The sequence below is a fragment of the Chinchilla lanigera genome, unplaced genomic scaffold, assembly GCF_000276665.1.
Source record: "Chinchilla lanigera isolate Chin_1 unplaced genomic scaffold, ChiLan1.0 scaffold00059, whole genome shotgun sequence".
In the NCBI taxonomy this organism is placed as follows: Eukaryota; Metazoa; Chordata; class Mammalia; order Rodentia; family Chinchillidae; genus Chinchilla; species Chinchilla lanigera.
In genome coordinates this window covers 9,105,545-9,124,341 of record NW_004955460.1, presented here as the reverse complement: position 1 = coordinate 9,124,341, position 18,797 = coordinate 9,105,545, and the positions used below count along the sequence as shown (strand labels likewise).

Here is an 18,797-nt window from a genome sequence, read left to right as displayed (position 1 = left end):
CTGTCCTGCAGTGCGCAGCGGACTCCTGCACCTGGCCGAGGCCCTGGGCTTTCATCATGATCTGGAGGTTGTCAACTCCACTGTGAGAGCTGTCATTGCCACCCTGAAGTCTGGGGAGAGGTGCAGTGTGGAGCCAGAGCTCATCAGCAAAGGTATCAGCCTGCCAGGCTCAGGCTCCAGGCTGGGACCACTTTGTCTAGGGACAAGTTCCCCTTGTGGCCTGTGGGACAAGCAGTGACCACTCACTGCCCACAGATGTCCCCTCCTAGGTGCCTCCATGAGCCTCTTGAGAACAGGAGTGTCGCTGTGGTGAGGAGCATCTCCCCAGCCCAGCCCATCCTGCCCATACTCAGCCATGCCTGGCCTTGGCTGCCTCCTACTCAGTGGTCTCCAGCCTAGGGTGACACGGGTCATCCCCTGTCCCTCACAGTCCTCCAGGGCCTGATTGAGGTGAGGTCCCCCTACCTGGAGGAGTTGTTGACAGCACTCTTCTCGGCTACCACGGATGCTACCTGCCAGAGCCCGGCCTCCAGCCCCATCATGGTGGTGAGCTCCCTGCTGCTGCAGGAGAAGGAGGAGTCCCCCACCCCAGGGAAGCAGGATGGAGACAGTGTCAGGTAAGCAGGAGCTGAGGACGCCCAAGGGGTTGTCTCTGGCAGGTCCTTCCCTGACTCTCTCTCCCTGCAGCCTGGAGGCTGCACGGCTGGGACCCTCGTCGGGGCTACTTGTGGACTGGCTGGAGATGTTGGACCCCGAAGTGGTCAGCAACTGCCCCGATCTGCAGCGGCAGCTGCTCTTTTCGAGGAGGAAGGTGACCGGGACCAGCCCAAGGGCAGAGGGTGTTCTGGGGTCCCTGACCTGCCTGGGGACTGGGATTGATATGAGATGATGCCCACGAGGGCCCGCATGGGAGGGAAGGGGTCAGTCCATGTAGATGGGTGGGACTTACCTGCCAGACTGAGGCCCAGTGGGCCCAGGGCTGCCCAGAGGAGAGTGGAGAGCCTGTGGCCGCCAAAAGGGGCTAGGCACAGGATTTCTCAGTGGTGGGGACAGCGCCCTCCAGGGCCAAGTGGACAGGGCCTGCCACCCTGGGCAGAAGAGGTGAGGCAGTGGTTGGATGGTTGGTGTTCGTGGGGCCAGTGGCCACCTGTGACGTGTGCTGCAGGGAGAGCGGCAGCCAGCAGGCTCGTGGGTCAGGAGCAGCTATCTCCATCGGGTCATTCTGCCCCATCTCCCCACTCTGCAGACAGCTGACTCACTTCCACCCCTTCCTGGGCTGCCCACCACCCCCATCTTAGCCTCGGGTACAGGTAACGCTCAAGGCTTCTTCCAAGCCCTGAGTCCTGCTGGAAACGGCCTTGAGCATTTCCTTCACAGGTGGCAGCCAGGATGTTATCAGCTGACCTGGCTCAGCAGGGCTGACCAGTTCCTCAGCCCAGTTGTGATCATCCCAGCTTCTGTCATTTCCCAGGGCAAAGGCCACGCAGGTGCCCAGGTGCCGTCTTTCCGCCCCTATCTCCTGGCCCTCCTCACACACCAGTCCAGCTGGGCCACACTGCACCAGTGCATCCACGTCCTGCTGGGCCAGAGCCGGGAGCAGAGGTGAGGTCCCCTTGCCTGGGCTTCGCACCCCCACAGGCACTGAGTGATGGCTGCAGGGCTCGTGTCGCTGCGCTGGGAACTGTCAGCACTGCTGAGGCAGCTGTGTCGGCCACTTTCCTGCTGCTTCTTGTAAATTGTGTAAATGTCCTCAGCACGGGGGTCACAGGGCGTCTGACATTCACCCCACACTGGTGCTGGGTCCCTGTACCCTCGGGTCCAGTGTGCCCAAGCTGGCCTAGGCCACCACACTCACCCCCTGCAGGGAACGAATGCCCTCACCAGGCAGCCTGCCTCCCTGGCTCTTATCCTTGGACCATGGTCTTTGTCATTCTCTGTCTGTGAATGATTCAGTGATTGTCCACATGGGTGCCAGGAGGGTTGTACCCAGAGTGCGGCACTGCATGACACCAAGACCCATCCTGCGCACCCATCCCTGGCTCTGAAAGCGCACAGCATGGATGGGACTAATGCGTGCACTTCCTCCACAGTGGGAGTGGGGCACCCAGCGCATGGGCACAGGCGTGGGTCAGGGGGCCCACGTTCTCTGCCTGTGGGTCCATGACTAGGGTCCCTTGGAAAGCTATGGGCTTCTCCCAGGATCCTCCATGCTCCCTGACCTCAGGTGGAATTCCTCGTTCCTCCCAGGTTTGACCCCTCTGCCTCCCTGGACTTCCTCTGGGCCTGCATTCATGTTCCACGGATCTGGCAGGGAAGGGACCAGCGGACCCCGCAGGCAGGTCTTGATGAGGGTGGGGGTGGCCCAGCCCTATAGGGTGGCACGTCCAGGGCCTGATCAGTGGGCTCCTGTTGCAGAAGCGGCGGGAAGAGCTGGTGCTCCGTGTCCAGGCTGCGGAGCTCATCAGCCTGGTGGAGCTGATCCTGGCTGAGGCGGAGACCAGGAGCCAGGACGGGGATGCAGCCGCCTGTACTCTCATTCAGGGCCGGCTCCCCTTGCTGCTTAGCTGCTGCCGTGGCAATGACGAGAATGTCAGAAAAGTGACAGAGTACCTGACCGGCTCGATCCAGCAGTGGGGGGACAGGTACCCGGGGCCCTCATACCCCCATGTGATGGGATAACACTGTCCTCACTTGGGAGGCTCAGGCTGTTTCCATCAGCATGCCTGGCCCCGAGCCATTCTGGCTCCATCCTGTGCCCAGTCCCTACTCCTCTTAGGCTCTAGTTGGCCCGTCTAGCCCCTGCCCCATCCATCCAGTGGCCCTGTCTATTCTGTTGCAGTGTGCTGGGCAGGCGGTGTCGAGACCTGCTTCTGCAGCTCTACCTGCAGCGGCCAGAGCTCCGGGTGTCAGTGCCTGAGGTCCTGCCTCTCAGTGAGGGAGCCACTGGCAGCAGCGTCTGCAAGGTGAGATGGTGCCTCCTGTCCATGCCCTGGTGGAGCAGCCATGACCAGGATGGTGGGTGGGGGCCGTCAGCCTAGCACTCCATCTTCCCCACAAAGCCCAACCCATGAGGAATCCTGAGACTGCCTTGAATGGAATCCCAAATGGAACTGGTGGGTAGTGGCGGTGTGAGAGGGTAGCCCTGTCTCCCCTCCTCACCTGACCTCTTGTCCTGTGCATGGAGCAGCTCCCGGCTGCGGTATGGTGTCTGTGTGCCCCTTGCCTACATGGCTGACAGGAGGCTGTGTATGTGTGTGGCGTACAGCACACACGTGAACTACGAGCCCATCATCCAGATGGGGCAGTACCATCACCGCAGACACATCCTTGCAGCCCTTCCTCTGCCCCTCCCACCAGCATGGATGCATTCTGATGTCTAGAATGCTGTATCCGTGCCCTTAGGTGTTGGCATTCTCTGGCATAAGTCCAAAGCGACCTGTGTGGTCTGTACACAGATAGTCCATTCCTTCCCATTGCCAAGTGGTGTCTGCCCCAGGCACGGCCTGTTTGTCTCGCTCCTGGCAAGGGCTGTTTGAGTTGTTTCCACTTGGGACTGTGAGGCCTCTAGCAGGTCCCTGGAAGACTTCCCCACCCCCACCTTACGCCTCCCCTCCTCCTCCTCAGCTGGATGGGCTCATTCATCGCTTCATCACCCTGCTCGCTGACACCAGTGACTCCCGGTCCTCTGAAAGCCGAGTAGCAGATGCCAACATGGCCTGCCGGAAGCTGGCTGTGGCCCACCCCATCCTGCTGCTCAGGTACTGTGGCCCACCCACATGACGGAAGCGTCAGGGGAGGCACCTGGGGTATGACCACGCCCAGGGAGGTTCCACAGGCAGAGCACAGCCCTTGCCCTCCGCACTCCTGAGCCCAGACAGGTCCTCTGGCAATGTCCTGTGTCCAGCCCTGCTGCGGTGTGAGTTCCAGAGGGCCTTCAGCTAGAAGCTGGTGCTTGGCAACCATGAGCCCTGGCTGCTGTAGCTGCCACAGGAGCCCCAGCCTGTGGCAGAGCCTCAGGAGGAGCCAGGTAGACCCCCAAAAGCGGATCAGGTGGACTACCCCCAACAGACCTGGAGCGTGGTAGCTGGTGCAGGCCCCCAGCAGACCTGGTCTCCAGGGCTGGCACAAGACCAGGCCCTGCTGCTCGAAGCTGTTTCCTGGACAGGATCACCTGAAGCCTATAGTTCACAAACCTGGTCCTTGTGGCTAGTGGCCTTGGTATGCTCCCTCTCAGTGAGGGGTGAGCCTGAGGAGGGGAAGCTAGTGTCTGCAGTCTCCCAAGGGAGTGGGTTGGGATGTGGGAGTCTCTGGTTGGGACCATTGAGGACACCTGGCCCGGAGTGACTTCGGAGCCCTCTGCCCACAGGCATCTGCCCATGATGGCAGCGCTGCTGCACGGCCGTACACACCTCAACTTCCAGGAGTTCCGGCAGCAAGGCCACCTGACCTTCTTCCTGCATGTGCTGGGCCTGTTGGGGCTGCTGCAGCCGCATGTCTTCCAGAGTGCACACCAGGGGGCGCTGTGGGATTGCCTGCGCTCCTTTGTGCGCCTGCTGCTGGTGGGTCCTGACATCCTCCAAGCCTTCACCTCAGCTCCTCTCTACCCTGGTCCCATGGTCTGGGCCAGGCCCCAGCTTTCTAAACCACGACCTGTGGACCCCCTCAAGCTCAGGGAAGCTGAGGCTCAGCCGCCCATTCAGTGCCTTCTGCCTCCTCCACTGCTCTGGGGATCAGCTCGTACCCTGAGAAGCCCTACTCAACCTTTTCATATGCCTGGATGGCCCCAAGTTTTCGAGTACCCATCAGTGCTGAGCTTGCTGCGTGTTGTTTGCTGTTTTGTCATGCACCCCCACTTGGGTACCTGCATGTCTGTGCAGTGACCATCTTCAGATCCGTTGCACACCATGTGGTGGTCAGCAGGGTGGCTTTGTCCGAGGGTCGGGGGAAGCAGCGCAGCAGGAGGGCCACAGGGCTCTGAGCACTCTGGCTCTCTGCAGAACTACCGGAAGTCCTCCCGCCACCTGGCCCCCTTCATCAGCAAGTTTGTGCAGTTCATCCACAAGTACCTCACCTGCAGTGCCCCCGCTGCTGTCTCCTTCCTGCAGAAGCACGCAGATCCCCTCCAGTGAGTGCCACACACCCAGGGGGCGTGTTGGGCCAGGGAGATGGCAGCAGAGGATATGCCTGGGATGCTTAGGCTGTGACAGCACAGGGCTACTCAGTGGCAGCTGATGCTCTGCTCAGCACCTTGCCGCTCCCTGCCTCAGTCCCCACAGGGCCTCCTCCCCTCTGCCTGTTTTGCCTCCTGGGGCCCTGCCGTCATTCTCTGCAGGGCCCCTCTCCCCTCCTTGTCCCTCAGCGCCACCAGCCAGTATCTCCCCCAGGTAAAAGCCAGCCTTCTCTCCCCCAGTGACCTTTCCTCCGACAACAATGACCTGGTGGTGCTGAAGTCCCTCCTTGCAGGGCTCAGCCTTCCGAGCCGGGATGGCAGAGCTGATGGCAGCCTGGACGAGGAAGGTGAAGGTGAGGGGGCTGTGAGGAGGTTCTGTTGGGTCGGGGTGCCCCCAGCAGCATGGCTGGCCCTCAGCCACCCTAAGTGTCCCAATCCAGATATAGTGACCACTGGTACGTCACTTGTTTTACATGGCTGGTGCCATGGCCAGCCCAGTAGAGCAACACACCTGTTCTGGGGACCTTGCCAGATCCCACTGCCCCTTAGAGACCTCCTCGGGCTGTACCGGGCAGGGCTTGTCCTTGGCTCTCCCTCACACCCCATGGCAGTGCTGTCCTGTGCTGTCATGGTCCCAGGTGGTTGGGAGAGGGCTATGGGCAGTATAAGGGAGCAAGAAGAGCCGCGTCTCCAGAGACGGCACCTAGCAGCCCACAGCCCTGCCTCTCACAGAGGCCCTGGTGCAGACAGGGCAGCATGTTCAGCGCAGCGTGCTCCTGGAGGGGAGCCTCGTTTCTGTGGTGCTCCTGGGCGAGGCTGGCCTCAGTGTCCGCCTGTAGCACTAACTGACTTTTCCAGATGAGCATTCAGCCAATTCCCTGCCACTGGTCAGCGTCTCCCTGTCCACCCCCTTGACTGCGGCTGACATGGCCCCGCACATGAAGAGGCTGTCCCGGGGCCAGACCGTTGAGGGTGAGTGGGATTGGCTCCCTCGTGCTACCCAGGCTGGTGCCCTGGGCTCTTTGGGGCCTTGCTCTTCCTGGGGGCTGCTCAGTTTGCGGGATTGACTGGAATGTGAGGCCCCAGACAGACTGCTGGGAGCCGCAGAGTGTTAGGGGTTCTCCAGGAAAGAGGCCTGGTAGGCAGTCTGAGATGATGTGTGTGCACTGGAGCCACTTAGAGCCCTGCGCATGGAGTAGCCTGGTGGACTTTCCTAAAGGCCAGCACACGAAAGCCAAATGGCTGTGAGGGTGCTGCCGGGGAAGGCAGCTGCAGAGTATGGCATCCACTCCTTCCTGGGTCCCTGGGGGTATGCCTTAGAGTGCTTCCCTGGGCCCCAAGGTGCTTCGGTTGCTCAAGATGATTTGGGACCAGGCAGAAGGTCCTCCCTGGCCCCTCTCTGCAACCTAGCTCTGACTTCTGTGTCCCTCTTAGACCTGCTGGAGGCCCTGAGTGACATAGACGAGATGTCCCGGAGGAGACCTGAGATCTTGGGATTTTTCTCTGTGAGTAGCCAGAGGCTGGGCTGGGAGGAGCCTGGACAGGGGCCTTGGGCGGGAGCTATGCCCCACTCTGTGCTGCTGCTTAAGCCCCTTGTGGCCAGCCTCAGGCCTGGGTCTGCGCAGTTGTCACGGAGCCAGGCTGGATCTGCATCCCTGCAGGGGGTAGCCATGGCAGGGGTGAGCGTTGAGTCCCCCACCAGGTGGTCCTGCAACCCTGCCTTACTCCTGACAGACCAACCTTCAGCGGCTGATGAGCTCAGCCGAGGAGTCCTGCCGCAGCCTGGCCTTTAGTCTGGCACTGCGCTCCATCCAGAACAACCCCAGGTGAGCCCACCGTGCCCCCGACACTGCTGCACAGAGAGCTGCCCCAAGGGCCCAGGCTTCCTGGCAGGTCAGCGCTTCTTCCCAGCAGAGCCTGGCTATGGTGTCCCCTGAGATCTTGGGCACGGTGGGCAGGACCCACTCCGTACATTTCTTACAGCATTGCGGCTGACTTCCTGCCCACCTTCATGTACTGCCTGGGCAGCCGTGACTTTGAGGTGGTGCAGACAGCCCTCAGGAACCTGCCTGAGTACACACTGCTTTGCCAAGGTGAGCCTTGCCCTGTCCACCTGGAAGCCCCTGCCCTTTCCATGCCCTTGCTGCCTGACCGTCTCCCCACAGAGCACGCAGCTGTGTTGCTGCACCGAGCTTTCCTGGTGGGAATGTATGGCCAGATAGACACCAGCGCCCAGATCTCCGACGCCCTGAAGATCCTGCATATGGAGGCTGTGATGTGACCTGTGATGGCCACTACCCTTGACCTCAGTGCCATGCTGATTTCATCAGAAGATCTGCAAGGATGGGCAGGCCTGGGAGCAGCTCTCCTGGACTAGCAGCTGGCACTGCCATCCAAGGCCATCCCACCTTCTGGTTAGGGCCTGTGCAGAGCCATGGGGGGCACGGCCCAGTGTGAGGAGTGGCTGGCATCCCAGGGAGGCCAGCAGAGCTGGCATGTAATGAAACATTCTGAATCCCCTAGTGCTGATGTCTAGTGTTCTGTGTTGCCCTGGCTGGTGCCAGCCCGGACCGGGCCCATTGTTCTCCATGGCCAAGACACTGGGGTCCTAGAGTGAGTGTGGAGTCCTGGCAGGGAGACTGAGGGTGGAACCCAGGCCACTCCCCACAGACCAGCCTGTTCCCCATCGTCTACACCACTACTTCCTGTGGTATGGCCCCAGCTCTGCCTAACCCTGACTTCTCTGCCCATGGGATCAGTGTAGATAGGCCACACCAACACACAGGGCCACATGGGGGCTGGGCAGAATGAACGGTCCCTTCTCTGTCCCAAAAGGACAGGTCTGAGATCCTCATGGTCCTCACCTGTCTGCGCTGGCTAGAACCTGGCACTGGAGTAGCCCAGGTGGCCAGTGAGCCTGGCCTGACACCCTTCTGTCTCAGCAGTTCTGCTGAAGGGAGGCAGCAAGCCTGGGGAGCTGGCAGGCAGGGTTGGGGTGGGGATATGTTGGACACTGCCCGGCATTGCTCCTCTTGTCCTCCCAAGGGGCATATGGTCATGCCCCCTTGTCCTGGGGTTACAGCTGGGTGTTTGTCTCGGTTAGGATTGAAGCCGCCTGTGCTCTCCACCCTCACAGCAGTGTAGAGGGACAACCCCAGCCTGAGGCTTCATTGGTTCTGATGACAGCTTTTCAGGCAGGATCCATCCTGGCTGCCCTGATCTTGCTCAGTTGTGCCATCAGAGGCCACCAGGGGGCACCATGGCAGAAATAATCAGGCTGGGCTTTCCCCAAGCCCCGGATGACCTTGCAGCTGGGTGCTGGAGATGCCATGGTCTCTGGAGGTGACCTCAGACTGGTAGCAGCTGGAGCCTGCAGGCTTAGGCCCACAACCCTGCCCTGGCCAGTCTGCCCACGTTCACACCACTGGAGCACCCACTCTCTTACATGGCCTGAGGATCTGGGTATCCCCACTATGCCTGTCCACAGAGAAAGGCCCTTGGGGGGGTCCTTGGGGCAAGGGGTTGCTCTGGAAATAACTTGGAGGCCCAGGTTGGCCAGGGAGTGAGGGACAGAAATGCCCTCAGGTGGCTGGAGGCCCTGAATGGCGTCCACCCCAGTGCTCAAGGCTTCTGTGCCCCAGAGCGGGCCCTGGCACCTTCCTTGGTGCAGAACTAGTCTGTGTCTAAAGATGAGGACAGCAGTGACACTACTCCCATGGACCAGGGGGCACAGGGCAGACCAGCTAGTCCACTCCCCACGGCCTGGCCTTTCCGGCCTCTGAGCACAGCTGGCCACATGTGGTGCCCTCAGCCCTGGCCTCGCTGGGCCTGCTGCCTGGACTGTCCTGGCTCCCCCTTCTGCGCCCTGCCGTTCCTCACACCGCTCCGTGAAGGCCCCGAACCCCTTCCTGGGCACTTGTCTTCAGCTCTCCTGGCCTCCACGCTCCTGTGCTTTGCAGGCTTGGGCAGTGCATCCCCGCGGCATATAGACAACCAGGGCTTCCCATACCACAGGGCAGGGAGCTGCCTGTCCCAGCCTGTGCTGCACAATGCAGCTTCCCACCCTGCTGAGGGCCCTGATGTCAGCGTGGCAGTCACAGCTGAGCACCCTTTGTTTCTGTCCCCTCGCACAGTGCCACCCGACCCCCAAATTCAGCTATTAGTTCATCTGTTCGTTCTCATGTGCTGCCCCTCACCCCAGAACCTGAGCCACCTGGCGGGTGGCACCTTCCACCCTGGTGCCCCTGAAGTTTAGAAAGATGGTGGGGAAGGGATGAGGCTGGAGCCTACATAGCCCCAGACCCCACCGGTCTCATGGGGAGGGAGGTGCCGGGATCCTGGGGTCCTGCCCTCTGGGCCTTGCCTCTCCCATGACACTGTTCATGCAGCAGTGAAGGGGCAGGGGCTGGGCGTGAAAGGCCAGGGCCTGTGGGTGCCAAGCTTTGCAACTGGGCTGGCTTGAAGTAGGTGTCCAGGGGTGTTTGCCATTGCCCCCGCTAGACATAAGCCTTTAGCAACCAGTGTCATGCACATAGGGAAACTGACTCTGAAAGGCGGTGTCTGTGTCACTAGCGGGAGAGGGGCAGGACCATCTGGTGAGAGCAGCGGACCCACCCACAGCAGCACTGGCCCAGCCAGGCCCAGCACCTGTGTCTTGTGCTGGTGGTAGGGGCTGTGGAGGCATGCTGGGGCTCAGAAGGCCAGGGAGGCACTGGATGGGGACATCCCTCGTCCTGTGGTGTGTGCATGGTGAGGCTGTCACCCACTCGGGGTGGGCAGGTGTCTGGAGAGCCTGTGTGCTCCTCCGTGTCTGTTTACCCGGCCCCGAGACAAGCACGGCTCAGTGTGGAGTGTGGGGGCCACCGGTCCCCACCCGGACTAGTTGTGATGCTGGCTGCCTCCCAGCGCTGAATCCAGGGCCTTTGTTGCACAGACCAGAGTGCAGCTCTGGGGAGGCCCTGAATGCAACGGGGTGCCGCCCAGGCTCACTGCGGTAGCTCAGCACCCCAGCCGTGTTGTCTCTGAAACCCAGACCCTGTCCTTTCTCGCGCAGCACCTCCAGGAAAGCTTCCTGCAGGCCTCCAACACCCCCCCACACAGGGTCTGAGTTGTTACGGCTTGTCTCTTAGTTCCGGTGTGCGGTGCGAGAGGCGCCAGCCACAGCCTGTTGGTGATTGCTCTGCTGCCACAGGCTTGGAACTGGACCCTCCAAGGAGACAGCTGTAGCCCCCAGATACGGGAGGAAACGGCTGGCAGGCTCGAGCCTGAGGGCATGCATGCCTCCAGTCCCCTGTGGCCTCAGTTTACCCCCGTGCTAGAGGCTGTACGCCCACCTGCCCCAGTGTGGGAACTGAGATGGCCTGTCCACTCCATGGGCCAACAGGGCCCAGGCACTTGGCCCCAGTTATGGTGCCCAGAGCTGAGGTGCAGCACCTGGTACTGACACACCAGGGTGAGGCTTTTTTTGTTGGTCTTTTTGAGACAGGGTCTCGCTATGCAGTTCAGGCTGGCCTTGAGCTCACTTTGTAGCCCAGGCTGGTCTCGAACTCACAACGATCCTCCTGCCTCAGCCTCCCGAGTGCTGGGATTACAGGCGTGCGCCACCATGCCCGGCAAAGGTAAGGCTTTGGCAGCTCCCAAGGGTGGTCCAGTGTGGGCCCAGCACTGAGGAGCTGCAGGTGGCCGTGCTTGGAGGCCCTGGCTCTGTCCAGCCTGGCCAGGGCCTGTGGCCGGTGCTGAGCAAGGCTGGGTGGGAAGACCCAAGCCTGTGGGAGGAGCCCTTGATGGACTTGGAATCCTCACCAAGAGGGCTGGCAGGCCCCCTGCAAGAGCAGAGGTGTGGCAGGGGCTTGGTGCTGGTGGGAGCACATAGCAAGTGCAGGGTAGGAGGGGGTGCACAGTGGGAGCGGGTGCTGAGTCTCCGTGCACCCGTGCCCCAGCTTCCCTGCCTGACTCTCCCAGCTCCTCTCCACATCCCCTCTGGTGGGGGGGGGGGGTACTGTGGCCTCTGATGGAACATGAAGGCCCCAACCTATGTACGGAGCTCCCTGCCCCGGAGACAGCAGAGCCTGGTGGGGGCTCTCAGGGTCCTGACAGCACCCCTCCTCCCTTCCTCTCCGCTCCGCAGAGACTGAGGGCAAGGACACGGGTCACAGGGCCGGGTCCAAGCCCTGCCAGGCTCCTCCGTGAGGGTGCTTGGGGTGGGGCTGAGTGAGGCCCCACCCACCGTGGACTCAGGCACGCAGGTCTCGGGTTTCACTTTCAGTTCTGGTAGGGACTACCTACCTACCTCCTCCACAGAGGTCTCCTGGCACGCTGGAGGCTGGTGGGTCAGACGAAGACAGGAGGCCGATGTGCCCAAGGTCACCTCCCAGGTGGACCATTTCAGGTGTCCCCATGGGGCCGTGTGTGGCTTGAGGCCTCCTAGGACTTCAACCCTTTTCTCTGGGAAGGTGACATTCAGGAAGCCCTAGGGAGGACAGGCTGGCCAAGCTAGAAGTCCTAGTTTTCTCCCCAAGTCCCTCACCTGTACAGACCCAAAAGGGTACCCTGTCAGCATCAGGCCCAGCTGGGCTCACAGGACCCCAGAGGTTGGATCCCAAAAAACTAATACTCAGGCACTGGAAGTGCTACCTCCTGCATAGGGAGTAGGAGCAGCCATTAGAAGACAGGCATAACGAGGGGCTCCTGAGGGATGAGTAGGAGTTTTCCAGCTAGGTCCTTCGGGTCATTGGCTTGCACTTAGGGGCACAGGGCTCTAGCTGGCCATCGCCTGGATGGTGGGTAGTGAGCCTACAACTCTCGCTTTTCTGCCTGGTTCCTGTCTAGAGTTAGGCCCGGAAGGGACTGTGGGGCAGGGTGGGTGTGGCACAGGGAGGGCACAGAGTGGCCTAGTCCTGGCTGCTCCAGGCATTGACCAGGGCCAGCGAGGAGAGGGAGTCAGGGAGGAGTGGCTCCCCCAGAGTGGAAGCTCCCCTTGGCAAGGTTTGGTCCTGGCCACATGGGAAGGGCAGGTCAGTGGACTTGTAGAACCCAGACCCACGGCTCGCTACTTCTGTGTGTCTCCTGCTGTCCCCCCATGCAGGCTCTGGGGCTGGGTCCCTTTAGCCCCTCAGCCCCTTGGCCTCTGGGTAGTCCAGCAGGGGTACAGGAGCCCCCAGGGCACGGATTGTAAAACATATGTCTTAAGGAGCTGAGGGGCAGCCGGTCAGAGCTGGGCCACTGAAGGACAGACCACAGGGCTCTGGCCTGCTCACTTCTCCCTGCCTATGGCCTCGGGAACCACCCTCAAGCCCATTTCCACATCTGTACAATAGACATCAAAATCATGCTGCAGCCTTGTGTGGTCTCTCGTTACTGAACAGAGAGGTGCTGTGATCTGGCCAAGGAAGCACAGCGATCAGGGCAGGCTGGGCTGACCCCCTCCCTGGGCCTGCCTGCTCTGTTTGCAGGAGCGCGAAGGGCCAGCCCCATTACAAGGGTTCCTATAGATGGTGTGAGGAGGATTAATAATGTATTTATAACACATCGTCGTGGTAGCCGAAAATGATCTATAAATGTGCGGTAAATGTTTTATAATGTTTTTGTAACCCGTTATAAATGATAAATGGCGGACTATAGATGCCGGATCAAATATTTATAACGCATTGTGCGCGATGCCGGGCTGCTACAGTTCAGGAAAGCCATTAATAATAAAGTGGATGGAAATGTAAAAGTTACGGACGTGCCCAGCAAAGCCATTTATAATGAAATGTAAAATTTGGCTGGTGGAAGCACCCGCGGCCGCGTCCACAGCCTGGCCAGCGTCTCCTGGAGGCCGGGAGGAGCAGTCGTGAATTATTTGTGAGGCGCGGACGAGAAGGCACGCTGCCACTGCGTGCTGCAGAAATAACACTATTAATATTCCCACGGCGCATGCATTATGCATTGGGCCTAATTAATTAATGGACAGCGCTTAAAACAGGGTGTCACAGCTTTTGGCTCCCTCTTCTGCCTGGGGCCAAAGGGACGTTTTGATGCCCAGGGCCCCTGAGTGGGCTGTTTGCCACCTCCTGGCCTTGGAGACATCCCTTGGATGGTCCTTAGTGAGGCCACCATGCACTGCCATCCACAGGGATCCTGCGGCCCAGCAATGGGAAGTGCCCCCCAGGGAGGACACCTGCTCATCAAGAAGTAAAGGCTGCACTTGGTGTGGTGGCTCACACCTGTAGTCCCAAGACTTGGGAGGCTGAGGCAGGAGGATCAATGTGAATTCGAGACCCATCTGGGCTACATAGGAAGACTCTCTCTAAACACACAAAAAAAGTAAAGGCTCTGAGAAGTCTCACAGGAAACACAGCTGATCAGCCCAGCAGTCATCCCTGCTGTCCTGCCTTCCTGGTGTGTTCCTCTGCTGTGGTCCATCAGCCCCCTCAAAGCCTGTTATTGGGGGTTGAAGCTACCTGTGGAGAAAGCTCCATAAGCCCCGCCCACCCAGAGGCACCGCCTCCCACACCTCCTCCTGGGAGCCCCTGAGCGAGGCAGCCTCCATGAGCTGAGTGGAAGCCAGGTCTGGCTGGCCTTTGGAGGAAATGAACGACACTTCTGGCCCTGTCCCTGCTGGGGACCAGCTTTGTCCTCATCCCAGTGGGCTGCCACCCTCTTCTTCCCAGGGAGGCCCTTTAAGCTCATCCAGCACAAGTGAGGTAGGAAGTGGGGAACCAGAGGCTGTCAGGTCTGGAAATCCTGGGGTGGCTGCTCGGGCTAGACTGACCACTCCTAGCCTCTCCCTTCACTGGGCGGCTCCTGCCCTCCTGGGAGTCAGGTTCTGCAGCCTGCACAGGGTGGGAGGATCGGGGGCGGGTGAGAGGACGAGTGAGGAAGCCAGCCAGCAGGGTGTGCTGTCCCCAGCCCGCACCCACTGACAGCTGGGCGACTAGTCCCAGCCAGGAGAGGAGAAAGTCCAGAACTATGTCTCTGACACCGTCCCCTACCCTGCCACAGCCCTCTCTGTTCAGGCACTGGGTCACTGTGTTGGTTTGGGGCTTATTTGCAAGGGGAAACAATACATAACAAGGACACATGTTTTATAAGTTTATTCATAATAGTCACCCAAAGAATGATATACAAGGGAGTGCAGGAGATCTGTCCACTTACTAAGACCAAGGAATCAGCTGAGGGCCTGGATCCCATGGCAATGTCCTGCATGAGTCCAGCTGAGGACCTAAGCTCATAACAATGCCTCCCACGAGTCCACCTGGAGCCCTAGAGCCCATAACAATATCTCATGCAGGCCTGTTTCACGGATATGCGCTGAGAAGGTCCAAAGGTCAGTGGTAGAATCTACAATGTCTGTTCCAGCAGGATGAGGATCTGTGCTAGCAGGCTGAGGGATCTGCACTGGAGCCAGGAAGGGTTGCTCAGAAGAACCAGAGCTCCCCTGAAAGGTACCACAGCCATCCTCAGCAACAGTGAGGTCCCGAGCTCCTCCGATGATCAAGATGGCTGAATTCCCATCAGGAAAGCCAACGCAGCAAGCTTCTCTAGGAAACTGGCCGTGCACCATCTTTCCCTCTGGAGCCAGGAAGCAATGCTCAAAGTGAGGACCAGAGCTCCCCCAAAGTGAACCAAAACCATTCTCAGTGCCAACAAGGTCCCAAGCTCCTTGAAGGATGAAAACATCTGAGTTCATCAGGAAAGCCAGCATGACGATATCCTCCAACAGAACCAACAGCTCCTTACAACTTCTACCAGCTCCCAACAGCCTTTTTCCGCTCCCAACAGCCTAACTTCTCCAGTTCTGCCTCTTATGCTGCTGACAGCAGTCTTCAGGTGGGCCTCCCACACCCAGCACCACACGTACTTAGTTCAATTGGGGGTTATAAGTTGACCACCAGCTGTCAATCCACTACAGTCACTCAGCATGTGCTCTCTGAGGACTTACTGTGTGTTGGGGACACAGTGGCACTGCAGTTCGAGCACATTAGATGGTGAAGAGGAGGGGATGGGTAGGAACCTGGGAGTGGTGATAGGCCTCAGGTGATGCTTGAAGTAGTATGGGGTCAGGTCAGGGACATCTGAGAGGGGAGATTTCCAGGTCAGAAAGCAGCATGTGCAAATGTCCTGCAGCAGAAGCCTGAGGAAGGGGCAGGTAGGAAAGCCTTGCCCCACTCCTGAAGGAGGTGGAGCTGTGGGCCTGATTTCACCCCATGGTAGACTTGTGTTGAGGATGTGCGTGGGAGCCTGGGGGGTTAGGGTCACCCTGGAAGACCCTGGGGAAATCTGTGCCAGAGAGGACAGTGACTGGACCAGGGGTGGCTGAAGAGATGGTGTGTGCAGTGGCTAACTTTCCTACCTCTAGGGAAACAAGGTGGCAAGAGCCCAGGAACAGGGAGGGTGGCCTGCAGCTGTTCTGGACCATGTGGGGGTGTGGTAACTAGGAGTTTGGAGTTCAGTTTGGGGACATTGGACCTGAGGTCCTCAGAGCCACCAGGGAGGCGCTGGGCACAGGAGTCCACTTGGAAGCAGCAGGGGATGGGCACATGGGGTGGGTCTGCAATATGAATTCAGTGTCACAGGGTGCAGGATGAAGAGGACATCAGGCAGGGGAGGAGGTGCTGCTCAGCTCAGCCAGAACGGTGGCCTGGGTCGTGGGAGGGGGTGACCTTGGTCTGGGGCTCTAGGGCAGCAGGGATGAGGACAAGCAGCTGTTCTGGGCGTCTGGTGCAAAGGATACAGGCACTGGGGAGTGGATGGCTTTGTGTCCTGTACCATGGGAGACACCACCTCTCTGTGAGCAGGAAGCCAAGGAAAGAGCCACCGTGCTCAGTGACAGGGACAGGCTCAGCGCCCAGCAAGGCCACAGGAGTGGGTGGAGCCTATGGACATGCAGGGACGAGGGCACGGGGTGGGCGTCCCCACCCAGGGGCTTGGCTCTGGGTGAGGGAGGTGGGCATTGGCGGGACACTTTCATGTGGCACAACTGCCCATGGGCCAACAGGCAGAGGACTGAGACTCCCCAGAGTGCCCTCGAGGGACCCAGAACAAGGGTGTGGGCTGGGAGAGACTCCAGGAGGCACTGTGCAGATGCAGGTCTGTAGGCTCCCAGCCTGTCATGGGGCACAAGGACCTTCTGAGGGACACGACCAGTGGGATGGGAATGAGAGCCTGGGTTCAGCCTCCCCTCCCAAATATTCTTGTCCAGACCAGGGGCGCCCAGTGGACAGTGGTAGACATTTCGCACTACACAGGCCCAGAGGTAGGCAGCTCTTGGGACAGTCATACAAGTGCCATCTCCAGGGCTGCACAGGGCACGACCTTCAGACTGTGCTCCTACCCTGAGGTCCTCTCACAGCTCCTAGGCTGCTGGAGAGCCTGGCTCTGCACAGGGGGACCTGGCCTGCCCCTCCTCCGGTCCCTGGAGCCGCACCTGTGAACAGGGAGGTCGCCAACCAGGTGGCAGCAAAGTACGGGTGCTCAGGGACCTGCAGGGCACCAGGTATCCAGGTGGATGGTGTATGCTGGGCGAGGGTGTGGGCAGGGAGATGTCACTTGGGTTGTACACTGATGTCCCTGTGAGGCATAACAAGCAGATCAGCGCAGGCCTTGCTTTCTCCTTTTGGTGGTTTCTGAATTTTCTACAATAAAAATGAACTATTTTGTTCATGGGAAAAGTTCTTATCATTCTCCCCGGCAATCTCTGTGTGTCTCCGTGTTTCTCTCCCTGTCTCTCTTGTCTATTTCTGTCTCCATCTGTGTCTCTCTCACGTCTGTGTTTGTCTTTCTGTCTCTGTCTCTCTGTCTCCATCTCGGTGTGTCTGTCTCTGTTGGTTGGATCATCAAACCCTAAAGTGCCTGAGGCCTAGAGCCCCATCCCTGGGCCTGGAGCCTGTCCAGCTCACACAGCCCAAGCACCTACTGTGTGCCAGCCATGGGAAACCCTGAGGGGAGAGGCGGTGGTCTTCCTACAGACAAGAAAATTGAGGCTGAGGTCAGGACATTCATATAGGAAGGTGATGGGTTCCTAGCGCTTCTCCCACATCAAGCCACTCCCTGTGTGGGGCCGCCTGGGCTATTTAACCCAGCTGGAGGATTGTCACTGGGCTCCCCGGCCAGGTGCTGGCCTGGTAGAGGATGGGTGGAATAAGACTTCTCAGGGAGCCTGTCTAGGCCAGAATTGCAGCCAGTGCTAGGAACAAATGTGGCTGAGAGTCCCGGTCAGCGCTCTGTCGACGGCCGGGGGATGTGGCTGCCACTGCTGCCCTACACAAAGTCCATCCCCAGCTCCACCTCTGCCCGCGGTGGTCCTGGAGGATCCCTGCCTCACGGTGAGTGGAGGTCCTGCGCCTGACTGAGGTGAAGGTGGGGGGGAATCACAAGGTGGGGAGGGTTGGGTCAAGGTCAGGTGGGGGGGTGGGTCCAGGGAGGAGCAGAGTGGGACCAGAAAGACTTTGGTGGCCCCTGCGGGGCTTGGTGGGGTCCTGGAGGAGGCCTGCAGTGCAGCCAGTATCGAGCCAGAGGCTAGGAGCCCCAGGCAGGGTGTGGCAGGGAGAGGCAGTCAGGAACCTGATAAGGACCCTGGACTTTATTCAGAGGGGCCAGATGGAGCGCTGCTCCCACCGGCTGCCAGCTGGGGAGCAGGACCCTGGCCCTGTGGGCTTTGTGGAGGGCGGCAGTGGTGGGCAGGGGGCTGGGGTACACAGGCTGAGTGTCCTGGCTCTCGGCTTGGGGGAACCTGGAAAGACATGCCATGTGGGGTGCTGGGGGACCACCACAAATGCCACCTCCCAAGCCCTGTTGGCAGGGGAAGCCCCGTGGTGACTGATGGATGGGAGGGTGGGTTCTCCAGTGCAGCTGCCCCGCTGGGATTCAGAACCCACCACACCTACCTGGCCCCTGGGCCACCCAGGTCCTCCCCCACCCCAACTTCCTGGTCCTCACCTGCTTTTCCGGTTCTCTTAACTGCTGCCCGGAGGGTCAAGAAAACCTGGTTCCAGGACCAGCCGTGCTGAACTGGCACTGGCGGGTGTCCCTTGTCTGACAGCAGGCCAGTCACTTTGGCTAGGTAGGGCCAGGGTGACAATCCCAGGCCACTGGGTAGCCCCTGTCCAGCAGCTGCTGGCATGGACAGGGAGCTCACCATGCACACAGGCAGCCCGCTGCTGGGCAGCAGGCTGTCCTCATGCAGGCCACGGCTGTGGCTTGGGGTCAGAAAACCTCAGTGTACGCTCCTTCTCTGGGGCACAGACGCGCTGCCCTGGCTCTGTTCTAGGGGGTGAGTCTGGGAAAACACCTTGTGTCCCAGGGGCCCTGCCTAGACAAGCCCTGGGGCCCGGCAGGAGGGCAGGTAATCTCACATTTCCATCGGTCCAGTCTGCAAGGCCACAGACAGGGTTACCGCAGAACTGGGGAGGGGGCACTGTGGGCCTGCGGGGTTCACTCCCTTAACTGCTGTGTCCGAAACTGAGTGGACACCTGGGAAGCAGAAGGGACAAGAAGTCCCGGGACGTCCTCACCCTGCCGGTCTGAGTTTCCTCTTTTGTCAGTGCCCGAAGTGACCAGGCAAGGAGCGAAGCAAGACCAGGAAGTGCTCTGAACACCCCGAAACAAGGTGTCCCTGCTCTCCAGGAGCTAGTCTGCTCCAGGCTGT

At 60.0% G+C, this 18,797-nt stretch overlaps 1 protein-coding gene across 5 annotated transcripts in view; it reads left to right on the top strand.

The window, feature by feature from the left end:
* The window catches only part of Ints1 (integrator complex subunit 1), a 32,821-nt gene extending 25,129 nt beyond the window's left edge, over window positions 1-7,692 (top strand). For all 5 annotated transcript variants that reach the window (XM_013521200.1, XM_013521199.1, XM_013521198.1 and 2 more), the window contains 16 exons: window positions 12-152; window positions 431-617; window positions 688-811; window positions 1,472-1,602; window positions 2,248-2,335; window positions 2,416-2,642; window positions 2,840-2,963; window positions 3,625-3,758; window positions 4,367-4,559; window positions 4,998-5,125; window positions 5,411-5,523; window positions 6,029-6,142; window positions 6,605-6,675; window positions 6,905-6,996; window positions 7,154-7,263; window positions 7,336-7,692. In XM_013521200.1, coding sequence (XP_013376654.1) covers window positions 12-152; window positions 431-617; window positions 688-811; window positions 1,472-1,602; window positions 2,248-2,335; window positions 2,416-2,642; window positions 2,840-2,963; window positions 3,625-3,758; window positions 4,367-4,559; window positions 4,998-5,125; window positions 5,411-5,523; window positions 6,029-6,142; window positions 6,605-6,675; window positions 6,905-6,996; window positions 7,154-7,263; window positions 7,336-7,451 — 2,093 coding nt within the window. In that variant the 3' untranslated portion in view covers window positions 7,452-7,692. The remainder of the gene's footprint in view (window positions 1-11; window positions 153-430; window positions 618-687; window positions 812-1,471; window positions 1,603-2,247; window positions 2,336-2,415; window positions 2,643-2,839; window positions 2,964-3,624; window positions 3,759-4,366; window positions 4,560-4,997; window positions 5,126-5,410; window positions 5,524-6,028; window positions 6,143-6,604; window positions 6,676-6,904; window positions 6,997-7,153; window positions 7,264-7,335) is intronic.
* Window positions 7,693-18,797: the final 11,105 nt, after the last annotated feature.